This window comes from Xyrauchen texanus, chromosome 7, assembly GCF_025860055.1.
Source record: "Xyrauchen texanus isolate HMW12.3.18 chromosome 7, RBS_HiC_50CHRs, whole genome shotgun sequence".
In the NCBI taxonomy this organism is placed as follows: Eukaryota; Metazoa; Chordata; class Actinopteri; order Cypriniformes; family Catostomidae; genus Xyrauchen; species Xyrauchen texanus.
In genome coordinates this window covers 10,573,570-10,588,334 of record NC_068282.1, presented here as the reverse complement: position 1 = coordinate 10,588,334, position 14,765 = coordinate 10,573,570, and the positions used below count along the sequence as shown (strand labels likewise).

General features: G+C 37.2%; 1 protein-coding gene across 1 annotated transcript in view; it reads left to right on the top strand.

The window, feature by feature from the left end:
• Positions 1-13,260, top strand: part of LOC127646528 (contactin-4-like) — a 157,749-nt gene extending 144,489 nt beyond the window's left edge. Inside the window, exons 20-23 of the mRNA XM_052130275.1 lie at positions 2,790-2,970; positions 4,679-4,791; positions 7,591-7,759; positions 12,289-13,260. Coding sequence (XP_051986235.1) covers positions 2,790-2,970; positions 4,679-4,791; positions 7,591-7,759; positions 12,289-12,383 — 558 coding nt within the window. The 3' untranslated portion in view covers positions 12,384-13,260. The remainder of the gene's footprint in view (positions 1-2,789; positions 2,971-4,678; positions 4,792-7,590; positions 7,760-12,288) is intronic.
• The last annotated feature ends 1,505 nt before the right edge of the window (positions 13,261-14,765 follow it).

Below are 14,765 nucleotides of genomic sequence, written 5' to 3'. Positions count from 1 at the left end.
GTGAAACAGCAAAGTCGTTCACAGCTCCGGGTAGTAAAATGCACATACGAAAATCAACAAATACTTCCAAGAGTCCCTTGCTGCCATGTGCAGATTTTTATTGAACGCAGTAAAAAAGAAACTGAGTCATAGTGACTTTGTCACAGAGTTAGAGTATTGAAACCTAATGCAGGGAAATAAAAAAAAAAATTGTCGTTTGATCTCATTTAATGTAATATGAGATCACACAAAACTCTAATGATGATGCACAAGAGCAGCAATGTAGTTTGCGCCTGACTGAGGAGAGGAAGAATTACACAGCTCACAGTCCAGATGCACACTGAACTTTCCAAACAGCTTCAGGTGATGTAGATTGCAAAGTATGAGAGAATTATTATACAAAAATACAAAATAAGTAAATACAGAAGCATTCTTGATGTGGAATAAGCTGAGCTGGAGCTCATTAAAGGAAAAACCCCAGCATTACATCTTAAATGTAGTTATATTTAATGCGTTATAGCTTTATTAAAGTTCAAGATTTATTAAAGTTCAAGCAGATCATGTAAATAACTACAAACTCTGAAACTTGCATTTTTCTGTGCATTCAGCACCTCTTCTGTGAGTTGTGCGAATGTCCAATCTAAGGGCTAGAGATTGAAACTGCACCCGGCTGATGCACACTTTGTCACGGGAATGCTCGTACCTCGAGCGCACACGCTTAATGCAGCTTGATTATAACATAATGGCTCGCAACTTATGAATCATATCATATGTGTCACTGAGCATTTCTTATAGGGAAAAAAAAAGTAAAAAATACACTAAATACAAAATGCATTTATATTTAAGATACATTCTCTTAAAGCAAGTCTAAATACCTTATATGTTGCTTCTCAAGTAAATGTATCTTGTTTTAAGGCTTTTTAGACCATTTTAAATGGAAAACAAGACAACAACAATTGATAACAATAGGATTGTTTTGCAGTAAATTCCTTTAATTCAGTGCATGCCATTTAGAGGTGTTTTTAAAAGATTATTATTTTCCTCTTTATTGTTTGTAAGCACATTTAATACAACCATTTAAGTTGGGACACAAGCAGAATAATTGGTTAAGAGCTAATGATTAATCGTTGCAATAATAGCTGAATAGTCAAATAATTGTTCTAATAATCGTTAGATTAATCGATTATCAAATAATCGTTAGTTGCAGCCCTATTTTGCATTCAGAGATGTTATTCTGCTCAGTACTGTACAATTGTACACAGTGTTTATCTGTTACTGTAGACTTTATATCAGCTCGAACCACTCTGGCCATTCTCTGTTGATCTCTCTTAACAACAAAGAATTTCAGTCCGCATAACTGCCTCTAACTTGATGCTTTTTGTTTTTGGCAACATTCTGAGTAAAGTCTAGAGACTGTTGTGTATGAAAATCCCAGGAGATCAGCAGTTACAGAAATACTCAAACCAGCCTGTCTGGTAACAACAATCATGCCACGGTCGAAATCACTGAGATATAATTTTTTCTCCATTCTGATGTTTGATGTGAACATTAACTGAAGATCCTGACCTGTATCTGAATGGTTTTATGCATTGCTTTGCTTTGATTGGCTGATTAGATAATTGAATGAATAAGTAGGTGTATAGGTGTTCCTAATAATGTTCTCAATGAGTGTAAATTAAACCATTGTCTTTTTTTTCCAGCGCAAACACTTCTTTTCTATGTAAATCAGGCTTTTTATATCTTCTGCCTTATTCACAAAAGTCAACGCTATTGGCCTTGTACAATTAACATAGCAGTATTTCCACCAACGGAAAACAGGTGGTAGACTCAATTTTATTAAGAGATATTTGTATACATTTTCTATTGATCGCAGCAGGTGCCATTCATCAAATGATGATAAAAAGATGGATGTATATATATATCGGACATATATATCCAGATTTTTTGTCATTATAAATAGCAGATGCTATTGGATTGTAGAGTACAGTACCAGTAAAGTATGCCAGATTGCGGTTTGCAAGATAAGGAATTGTGCTGTGCAAATTGTGTTCAACACTTATTTTATGGGCAAGTTTTAAGCTGTTTCCGGATATGCATAATTCCCTTTATTTGCATAATTCGTGAATTGAGTGCTAAAGCAAAGCGGGCTGCTTGTGCAAACAAACAGTGCTATCAGCAAGCACAGTTCTTCTCAAACAGTCATATAGTATTTCCCCAACTCACGCCATTGGTTGAGTAATTTTTTCTGAGTGTGTCTAAGTGGGTCTCTCAAAACAAACACAGGAATTTTTGTAGTGCCACAGAGACACAGTATTTACAGTTTTTTAGAAAATGAACCCATAAATGGCATACTTATAGTTGTCTCTGCATATTAAGCTGGGATAGAAGAAAGTATTTTAACACTGATAAAGTTACATACTTCAGCTTTAAGTAGTTTTTCCTCTGAAAAAAAATTCTGTACACTCACATGAGATGTTGACGTCAGTCATATCAATGGCCTAGAAAAAGCTGTTTTATTCTACGCAAGGCGGGTCACACCTTCATGTTGGTCACCATGTTGAGATCACATGACTAACTGTGTCTTGCAGTTAGGTAATAAACAAAAGTATGTTAATAAACGAAAGCTTCATACATTCACACCGATAAGTGTAATTATCATGTTGAAGACTACTGTCATAACTTTTGTTTAAGAAAACATACAGAATATGAGCCATGGCAACATAAACATGAAATTACATTCTGTCCTTTTACAATGTCATCTTCACCATTAAGCTTCTGTTTTATGAGTTTTTTTGTGTTTGGAGCTACAGGTGCAGTGGTTGGAGGATGGCTCACCAGAAAGTGATGCAGAGAGAGTAAGAGTCACAGAGAGCTCAGTCAATATCACCGGTCTGAAGGGAAGCACCCTGTATCTGGTGTATGTCAGAGTGCACAACAGTGCGGGCACCGGACCCTCCAGTGCCCCCATCAGTATCACCACCAAGAAACCACGTGAGAACTAAGCTTTTTCATTTGACTTCTTTAGGTTTATACACAAATATGATTTCTCAAGAACATTCTGGACTACCACAATCACCAATATGTAGACTGCTTTTGAAGCAATGAACAGTTCACCACCATTTTTAGCTAATTTGATGATACTTTCAGCTTTCAATAAGTATGTAGTACTCTCAGTTACACTTAACACGTTTTACTATGTTTAAATCCAATCCTGAGAATCCAGCTGATGTTCACTGAAAAGAGCAGAGCAGAAAATGTGAAAAGGTCCACAGATTACACATGGACTGCTTTTATGGCACATTGTTGTCCTTTCAGAGCTTGACAGCCTTAGTCCCCATCCACGTTCATCATATGTAAAAGATCTTTTTGTGTTGTGAATTATTCCTTACCATGTCATCTTTGAAAGGGTAAACCAGTAAAATGATATCATGGCTATCAGTTTAAAAGTGTAATCTTCGATGTAGTCTTTGGAAGTATAAAAAAATGAGCATTTTAGTGTCTTAATAGGGTGTTTTCTCAGCACCATGAGATATTAACGTGGCCTCTGTTAAACTACCGTGGCTAAATAGGATCATTATCTGATGCCAATAATCAAGGACAAAACGCTGTATTTAACAGAGCCAGAGACTGATCAGATAAACTATGACATTATTATGGAGGGAGTCTTACAGCTATATGCAGCTAATAAAGCGAGCAGTCAATTAAAGCCACTTTTAAATAAAGAGCTTGATGAAATTCTTTCTTTGTGTTAAAGCAGATTGTTCGTATTCCTTTGTAACATAGATCTCTGACAAAACATACTGTGATATCACAGACCACTGTTATGATCTGCTATAGTTCCCACATTGGCATATATTGGAGACAAAGTGGGCTGGGGATCATTAGTAAAATTCATCCTCAATATGTTTCTACCATGAACAGGGGGACCACAAAGTCCTAGCAGTGAAATTTTATGAAGCCAAAATTTCACAGGCAATACTCTCCTGTGCTTAATTGTTTTAAAATGTTTAAATTACTGTAAATGCCTTTCTTTTATGCAGTGCATTGAAAACATTTTATTCAGATTTTTAATACTTTTTGAGAGGGTGCATAATTAGCAGTGGCAAACATACTCGATTGAATAAAATTACCAAAAATAAATAAATAAATAAAAAACAGATTAAACAAGTTCTTTTGCTACTCAAGATGAGTATTGACTTGGGAGTTTTGGAAATACAAAGGGGAAAAAATAACTCCCTAACACTCAAACAATATTGAATATTTTTTCAAATGACACTTTTCAGTTTTCAATTACACACATTACCGTCAAAAATATTAAATAAAAAGAGTATCACAAAATGACCTAAAAATATTATATTATATTATATTATATTATATTATATTATATTATATTATATTATGTCATATCAGTATTATATTATATTATGGCCATTGTGACACTCTTGAGGATACTTTTATGCTGTTACATACAAATTACTGAGAAGTTTCCATTTATAGTTTAGCTCATTTAATGTGAGATCCAAATTTAATTGAAACAGTGCCACTTTATTTTTTTTTGCCACTTAAAATCTAGGTGATACCTCAGCTGGTACAGTGCTGATTGTGAAGATCGCAAAGTACAAACATACCCAGGAGATTTTATTTTTCAGTCTTATTTCACAAGTTGGAACTAAATCAGAATATGATTTATGTCTTTTAGCTCCAAGTCAACCTCCAGGGAACATTGAGTGGAACTTGACAAACTCAAAAGTCTTTCTGAACTGGGAACATGTGAAGGCGAAGGACAATGAATCAGAAGTAACCGGCTACAAGGTAATCTCTGTTTCGTACTTCTGTTGCTTTGCTGATAAACACGCTGTATCAGTGTGCCACATAAGCCGCTGTCTCTAAGAGAGACAATCAGAGATAAATGGCTTAAAAAATTATATTGTGCTCTTTCTTTAATTTTTTATTTTTATTTGAAGTTTTCATAAGCATTTCCTGACATACTCATGTAAATTCATCTTAGATTTATTAGAAATACAAAGAGTTTATAAGAGTTTTATCAAAGATTTTCTTGAGCATCAGTTTTGCATAACTGGCACTTATGTATCTCTTACAAAACCTTTTTTGCTATGGTAAGCTTGATTAACTTCTGCCAATTTACCATCATTACTTCAGTTTTTGCAGCTTTGGGTGTGTATTTAAATGAATCAGCTGCGTGGCTTGTATGGTCATTTTGTGCTTTTAATCAATAGAATTATCATATATCTGCATGATTACAGTTTGAAAAATGTCGACTTTATTACTGAATTCCCATATTAAACAGCAATTTGATACACTTTTTAATCCCAAACACAGTCTAACCACAATGAAAGCATTTAAAGTCAGGGTTAAGAACCCTGAAAAGGTTCTTAATCTGAACCGGTTCCATTTTTTTTTTTATAATTTGGTTCCGTTTATGGTTATTGAACGTGAATTCTTCTAACAATGTGGACGAAACACCATGAAGTACCCTGACAATGTTTCCTGCTACAACTCTGTGCACTGCAACACCGCTATTGAATCAGCAGTGCAAAACGTACAGTGCGACCAGTGTAGTGCGATTCCCGAACAAATAACTCTTATGAGCTGGTTCTTTTGAATCTACAATGTGAAACATACAGCGTGACCACTACTCTGATTCCTGAACAAATGACTCTTATGAGGCGGTTCTTTTGAATCTACAGTGCAAAACAGATAGCGTGACCTGTGTAGTGTGATTCCAGAACAAATTACTCTTATGAGCCGGTTCTTTTGAATCTGCAGTGTGAAACATACAGCGTGACCAGTGTAGTCTGGTTCTTGAACAAATTACTCTTATGAGCTGGATCTTTTGAATCTACAGTGTAGAAACATACAAAGTGACCATTGTAGTCTGGTTCCTGAACAAATGCCTATTGTTCTTTTGAATCTACAGTGCAGCACAGACAGTGTGACTAGTGCAGTGTGATTCATATGATCGTCATCTCTGCTTTCACCTTAGCAGGCAACAATTGGCTACTCTCCAGTGTTTTTTGCATCTCGTTTGAATAAAGTTTGTCAATTTTTTGATACTCTCACCGCTTGCTCCATGCAGCTGTCAATCAAGATTGCAAACAGTTTATTAAAAACACTCGCTCATCTCCACTCACCATAACAGTAACTGTAGTAACTTTGTATTTTGGAGGTAACTATTGTTACAATGAGGAGTGTTTGTATGGGATTTTGGATGTATTTTTTAGCTTAGGTTATAAGATGTTTGAAATATTATAAAGACGCTCATATCATATCTTTGTTCTTGTCTCATCAAATTGATATTGGTGGAGTGGTGCACTGTACATGTGATCTGATGCACATTCAGCTATCCAATCAAAGTGGCTTCTTTAGAATCATCAATATGCCATCTTGCTGCAACATATTGATTGGTCAAAACCGATCTAATTGTCTCTCTCTCTCTCATTTTTTTCTTATGCAAAACTTTAAGTAAATTAGTTAAAAATCAAGGTTCTTTAATAGTTATATGCTTTTGGTGAGACAAAATATTCAAGTGAGAAATGGAAAAAGTTAAAGAATAAAAGCTAATATTTAGATAGTAGAGGAAAAAGTAACATGAAAAACTCATCCCCCTTGTATTTAATCTTTTTTTTTATTATTATTATTAATTTCCATTTGCAAGTCATTAAAAAGCAGTTCCATGCACAAAGTCGCTGATCTAACTCTGAAATATCCAATATCTTTATTTGACATTTCAGGGAAAGCTGCTCAGGCCTCCAGCTGCGCTCAGAACCACAGTTATCTGTAGAGTTAGTTCGCACATCATGTTCAGAAAGAGGATTTAAAATCATGCGATGTGATTCATTTCTTTGAGCAAATTAATTTGCTGTAGCGTTCAGCCAGCTAATTGATGATGGCCTCTCCGAAATGTAGAGATTTGTGGGGTCGCTGAACAGCTGGATGGCTCTGATGCGATCCTCCATCTGGTGCCATGAGCTTACCCAAGCCTCAATGAAGACACACTTTCACAGGAGAAAAGCACTATTTATTTGCAATCCTAACTGTTCTCAGTGAGCCAGCGCCTTCAGAAAGAAGCAGTCAATAATCATAAATTCTCTACTCCGTATGAGCAAGAAAAAATATCAGTTAGGTGATTTAATTTGTATTTTTTTGCAGTCAATCTGCAAAAGAATGACATGATTAAATGATTTATGGATCCTAAAACCAATTTCTTTCCACAGTTAGATGTTTCACCAAACATACTAATAATCCTCCCACTGAAAATCAATTTTACATTTGAAATTGCTTATGATTTTTTATTGATATTCCTTGAATGTTGTTGAAATTGCATAAAACAGCAGGGAGACTTTCATGTTTTTAGTGGCGCTGTTGTGGCGTTTGTTTAGGCAAACATACATAATGCTTGAAAAGTGTTCTTTTGCTATCTCATTTTAAAATAAATTAAATTGGTTTGATATTCTGTTATTTATGCAATGATATTCATACATTTTTAAGTGTGAATCAAATACGTCATGGAATATTCTTGTTGTGACATCCTCATTTATTTTTGAGTTGATGCGGTTTCCTGACCTACTTTCACCACTGTGTGATGCGCAGGTTGTGTACCGTCAGAGCTGGCACAAGGGAAGCAGCGTAGTGGAGACCAACAGGACGTCAGTGGAGCTTCAATTGCCATCAGGAGAAGACCTGCTCATTCAGATTAAAGCCCTGAGTGATGGAGGAGATGGCAGCAGCAGCAGTCCTATACGTATACCAAAGATGTCAAGTAAGAATTCATGTGAGCTCATTAAGAGCAAAGCACACATGAGTTTTGAGCTTGTATACTTGAGGTACACGCATACTGTAGGTTCAGAATGTACATGCACTGCCAGTCAAAAGTTTGCTTAAATGCTTTTAAGTGCTTAAGTTTCTATTTAAACATAAATTGTTGTCGATATGTGAATTACCTTACAAAAACAATAGGTTAATTTTATTGTAATTTTATTATATATATATATATATATATATATATATATATATATATATATATATATAATGTAAATAATAATAAGTTCTAATAAAGTATGAATCTTTTGACTGGCAGTGTACTTTAACAGTGAATGCCACGATATATCTGGGTGGGTGATATATCGAATATTCACAATATAATTGCGATGATTTGGCTGACAATATAAACTTAAGCAATATCGTGAATATCATGATGATTTTAATGTACTTTTTATTTGGCCATTAAGTCTAATAAAAAGCGCATCTGTAGACTAATTTCACTATCCTTCTGGGCAGCAGAATTAATCAAAATAACACCAAAATTGCAATATGGTCATATGTGATTATAAAATTGCAATGGGCTGTGATACAATACAGATAAACATGGTCTGTGTATGCTTCAGAATGGATGACAGCATGACTGTTCTGTACATGCACTGGACTCATGCTTGTTTTTAGCCCTTTTAGAGCAGATCACATGCATTGTGAAAGAAATAAAGTACTGAATGTTCAAGCATTCCCACAATGCTTCAAATCATTATACATATCTACAAAGGTGTCATTATAATAGAAAAAGAGTGGACAACAGCGCTTCACCAGATGCAGATCATTGTAAACTACACGCTACACTTTCGGTGTCAAAATAAAAGCTCCATATGAAATGTCAAAATTAAACTCCAGGTGAAGTAAATAGGATATAAATATATTACTTTTAAATAAAAAAAATCTAATCCTCAAAATAATAATGATATTTTAGTATTATAATAATACATTTGACTTCCCACAGTTATAATTAAGTATCATGCAGTATTCAACTGAGTAGTTTTTGCACTTTAAAAATATATAAAGCTACAATATAAAAACAAAAGTGCATATCAATGACAGTGTTTAGATCTCATTATCCCTTGTGTTCGTTTAGTGACTTTAAAATATTGAATCTACTTGGCTGCAATGGCTGTTTGAATGAAATTATAGTTCCTCTGAATACATTTTTTGCAAAAAAAACAAACTTTTGAGCCATTTCAGAGCAAATACATAATTATCGAAGTATATGTATATATGGAATATCGTCAATAGGCTGAAAAATATAGAGATATAATTTTTTCATCCATATTGCCCAGCCCTATGTTTACAGTACATTGTTGCACAATCTTGCAATCTGAATATGCTTAATAAACTGGCAATGTGTAAGGTCATGTTAATGCCTAAAATATTCAATATTTTGTTTTATACCATAGTTTATTTTAAAGCAATCAGAACACCTACTTTTTTTGTATTATTCAGTATGTGCATGTCTGTAAAACATTTTGATGTCAAAATGTAAATTCACTTTTCTTGTATTGTCTGGGTTTTAGAATGAGTTAATTTGCTGTATTGTTGTGCATGTAAATGCAAACAACCAACCAAACAAATACGCACAATCAGTACCAGGCTGATTTGCCAAAACTGAAAGCAAAACGTCTAGGTTACTGTTGTAACCCCCATTCCCTGATGGAGGGAACGAGACCTTGTGCCGATGTAGTGACACTAGGGGTGTCTCTTGAGAACATGAGAAAAGGCCAATGAAAATTGGCGAACAGAAATTGCATGTCCCTCCCCCGGACATACGGGTACAATGGAGGGTGCAATACGGCTGTTCATTCAGGTTTTGCGCCGAGGAGCTGAGAATAAGGTTCGGCCGTTACAGCGGTTGGTACAGTGTTGTGGCAAAAGGGACACAACATCTTGTTCCCTCTATCAGGGAACGGGGGTTACAAAAGTAGCCTAGACGTTCCCCTTCTGTCACTCACTCAACATTGTGTCAATGTACTAGGGGTCCCTATCCAATGACGCTACAACACTGAACCGTGTTACGTGAACTGCTGTTGCAGGTGCAAGCTAGCTGTTGAGTGCCAAATGAGCTGACCGCATAAGGCTGCACGTAACCTTCTCCAACGCCCCATAAGATGTCATATACATTTTAGGTTCCCGGCATCCCTGAGGGGAACAAGCGACGTGAAAAGCATTGGAGCAGGCCTTTTCTCCCTCTATGTTTTCTCTCCATAGAGTGTTAAATTCGGCTGGGGCCATCTAACACTATCATATGCATTGGGGAAGGTGTTCTTTTCCAATACTATTCATTCAGGGGGAAAAGAACCTGCAGAGACCACATCCTGCCCAGGCTGGGGAGGTCAACATGTGGCAAATACGTCACATGGGCTTACAAGCCACACATGGAACTGGCATGGTGGTAGGTCCTGCCTAGAGCTCTACAAACAATGTGACCAGGGGCAGAGGGGACTTCGGGTCCACCGAGAGGGGGACCGTACTGCAGAAAATACGACACGGGGTTACCGTGATAAACAACACCTGTGGAGCACCTATACCAGTACAGAGTAATTAGTACCCGTAGTGGGTCTGGTCGGGAATTCCTCCACCGAATTTGTGAACCAGAGGGCTAGAGAGGAAGGACATCCAGGGAGCATGAGTTTTGTGGGCTCGCCTGGGAGTAAGAGCACACGGGTTCGCCTCAGAGGAGGGGAAAGCACTATGTGCAAGTGGTGCACCGGTCATCTGTTCCATATTTCCGAGTTCTACATGCTTGGACCTGACAAAACACGGGACGAGACTGAATCAACAAGGAGATTATAGAATTTTGCAAAGGTATTCGGTGTTGCCCAGCCCGCCTCTCTGTAGATGTCTGCTAGAGAGGTGCCGTTGGCCAGTGCCCACGAGGATGACACACTCCTCATAGAGTGTGCTCGAACCCGCAAGGGGGCTGGCACAGCCAAGAGCTGCTCGGAACTTCTAAAGCTCAGTGTGCAGTCCAAATAGGTGCGCAAAGCACGCACCGGACACAGCAAAGATAAGGCTGGGTCTGCCTCCTCCTTTCATGAAGGCGCAAGGGGACAGGGACGAGCCGAAGGGCCGGACTGTGTTGAGGCAAAATTGAGACGTGAAAGTACGTGTCCTTCAGGTCTACCGCTCGAACCAATCTCAATGCTAGACGCACGTTAGACTACGATTCTGTGTGAGCGTCTTGGACGGGAGTCTGTGTAAGGCCCGGTTCAGAACTTGCTGGTCAAAGATTGGCCGCACCCCACCAGCTTTCTTGGGTACGATGAAGTGAGGGCTTCTTCATCTCAGCTGGAGGGACAGGCTGTATTGCGTCCTTGTATAAAAGGATTGAGGGGGGGCATGGCTTTGAGTGGCGCCTTGACCAGAGGAACTAATCATCTAGCCATGAGGGCTGAGGGGCGACAGGGAGTTCCAGTTCAGCTCAAAGCTCATGGCGGCCCGGGCGAGCATGCCGGACATCTGCGCGTCAGACTCAGACTGGATGAGCAGATCCGAAGATGGCAGCCCAGTCAAGTCCTCAGCGTCAGACACTGCAATGCTCTCCGATGCAGCGCCGATATTCTCATCCAGCTCAGGTGGTCCGAAGGAGACATCAGACTGGCTGTGGGGCGAGCCGGTCTCGCATCGGACCTGGACAGGGGCAAACGAGCGTGCTTTGGGGGGGTGGTTCGTGGTGATTTACCTGGAGAAACTGCACCTGCTGAATTCCCCAGATCGCGGTCAACGCCAGCCGCACCTGCCTCGTATTCCGTAGGAAGAAGGCGCTGCATGGGGGGCGGCTGAAGTGTCAGCAAGAAGGAAGGAATTCCATGACAGCAACGTTGCCATGGTCATGTTCTTGCAATGAGATCATGAACGATTCATAAACACTGCCTCAGTGTGATCGCAGCCCAGACACGTGAGGCAGCGCCCATGACCGTCAGAAACAGAGAGATATCTGCCGCATCCAGGAAAAAAACAAAGGCGGAAAGGCATCTTTAAAAAGATGTTCAACACCAATGTGTACTCTTTAAGAGAAAATACTCTTTTAGAGTTTATTTGCTCATTTAGAAGCTCTGTCGAAGTGCCCAGGGCCGTAGACTGCACTGGCGCGCAGAGAAAAGTCGCTGCTAACACGCCGTAAGATCCAACAGCAAAGCTCTGCAGAGGTGAGTGGAACAGTAGTGGAAACGTCAGCTTGCTGAACACAGAACCGCTCGGCTTTGAAGAATTTTTTTTAATGAACAGCCATATTACGCCCTCCTTTGTAACCGTATGTCTGGGGTAGGGACTTGCAAATTCTGTTCACCAATTTTTCATTGGCCTTTTCTCAAGTTTAGAGGCAACCGAGGCTCTCAAGAGAGACCCCTAGTGTCACTACATCGACACAACATCAAGTGAGTGACAGAAGGGGAACAAAATGTAAACATCCATATTGTGATATAATATGTAATCATATCTGTTATCTTGTTGTGTTTGTTTTTATCACAGGCCTGACCTCAAAAGGATACTTTAGTTCTGATGCGAACAAGATGGTCCATGTTCATGGAGTTGTGTTTGTGATGCTGTCATGGTTGTTTTCATAGAATTTTGCCTTTACTTAGCACATACGTCTAAAAAGCTGGTTTGTTACATTTTATTTGATTTTTGAAAGATGGAATGGTGAAAAAAAGAAAAATGATGACTCAGCTCCATTGCCTTATATTGTGATGTTTTTTACCTCTTTGTCAAACTGTTTGTGCTTTTGTATGTAGATTATATGCACAAAAAGCAAGCTTTCTCATGTAGCTACTAATTTTGCTTAGGCGTTCAGAACTGAGATTCATGTCGAGCACATCTTGAATAATGTAATTCAGTAGTGACCTGGAATTTTGTATCTCCAAAATAATTTCTGGGATTCTTGATTATACCTATGCTGTTTTTTTTTTAGTTTTTTTTTTATTATACAGAAGTCAGGTGGTTCAAAGAAGTCAAAGAGAATGTGTTTGTGTATGTTAAAAGGCCATTTATATGATTAAATGCATTCGGTTTTTCCCTTATGCTCAGCAAGTAGTGACACTGACTACCACCCCTGGAGTTGTGAGATAAAATCTGGATGTGCTGAGTGACTCCAGCCAGGTCTCTTAAGCAACCAAATTGGCCCGGTTGCTTGGGAGGGTAGAGTCACATGGAGTAACCTCCTCGTGGTCACGATTAGTGGTTCTCGCTCTCAATGGGGCATGTGGTAAGTTGTGTGTGGATCGCAGAGAGTAGCATGAGCCACCACATGTGGAATCTCCACGGTTTCATGCATGACGAGCCACGTAATAAAATGCTCAGATTGACAGTCTCAGAAGCGGAGGCAGCTGAGACTTGTCCTCCGCCACTCAGATTGAGGTGAGTAACCACGCAACCATGAGGACCTACTAAGTAATGGGAATTGGGCATTCCAAATTGGGATGGGACAAAAAAAAAAAAAACAATAAAAAACATAGTTTCTAGATTATAGCACAACTCTCTTGCTGCTCTGATATTTAGGAGAGTTCGATATATATATATATATATATATATATATATATATATATATATATATATATATATATATATATATATATATATATATATATATATATATATATATATATATATATATATATATTTTTTTTTTTTTTTTTAATACTTTAAAGATTTTTGATGATCAAATTACTTTAAATTCATCCCCAAAAAATCAACAGTTCATTTGTTAAGATTTGTTTTTCATTCATATATTTTTGATCATCCTATGAACATAAACATCAAAACAGATATTTCTCTTATAACTCTAAAAGATGCTTCATTGTGTTTGTTCCTTGTATTGATAATCTTATTTGCAAACATATTCTGAGTTTGTCTACTTGAACATTAGATAAAAGCTAAAAGTACTAGTCATAAGTGGCCTGCTGTATAAACTTGGTGTAAATCAAAGTTGCATAAATTTGTAGATTTATGTTTATTACTCTTGGAACTTATTCATAATAGCGCCACCTTTAATTTTTGATGGGAATGAAAACGAGGCTGTGAGGGACAGACTTACAGTCCCTTTAATGGGTTTACTTTTGTTTCATGTGTATTGGATTGTTCTGCTAATAAAATGTGTATATATATATATATATATATATATAAAGAATATCAGTAGACAAACAAACTCGAGACAACATGAGTTGTGGAAAATTAGATGTGATACTGTTGATGACATTGAAGTCTATCCCTCACAGCCTTGCTTTCATTCACATCATAAATCAAATATGGCATTACTGTGAATGTTATCTATAAAAGGAATTTCAAATGTAAATCTTTTGTACATATGCAAACTTTTAGATGGAAATTTACACCAGGTTTTATACATGAGGCCCCAGGACTTAGCTGTACTGACATATTGCCTCTGTCAGTTTAAATCAAAATATCAGAATTCATGTCTAAAAAAATTATTTATATTTTCTGCAGTGTTTATCAGTTTGTCAATAAGTAGTGACATTGGTTGACACAGAAAACTGATTTATTTGTTTTTATATCTATTTATTTATCAAATGTTTTTTATTTATTTTATCATTATTGGTTTAAAATGCTGTTTGTTTTTCATGAACATTTTTATTAAGTAAATTTTAACATGATAGTATCCACATTGTTCTTTTGCGTTATTTCGAAATTGTAATATTATTTCCTGTTTTATTTTTCTTTTGCTCTTGTGTAAGCATTTTGAGCTATTTAATACCTTTGTATTAATCTTGTACAATCTCTGAGAGATGTAATAAAAATAAATAAAATTTCATATTGAAATTTAAATCATATATGTAAAGCAAATATTTGAATAGTTACAGTTACTATAGTACTATGTAGTTACTATAGTAGCTCTTGATGCACTACAGTATTTCTTTTAATCTGGTAAAATGCATGTCTTTCTAATTTGATAAATGGACGCAAACTTGGCTGATCTATGTGGTTGCCTGGTG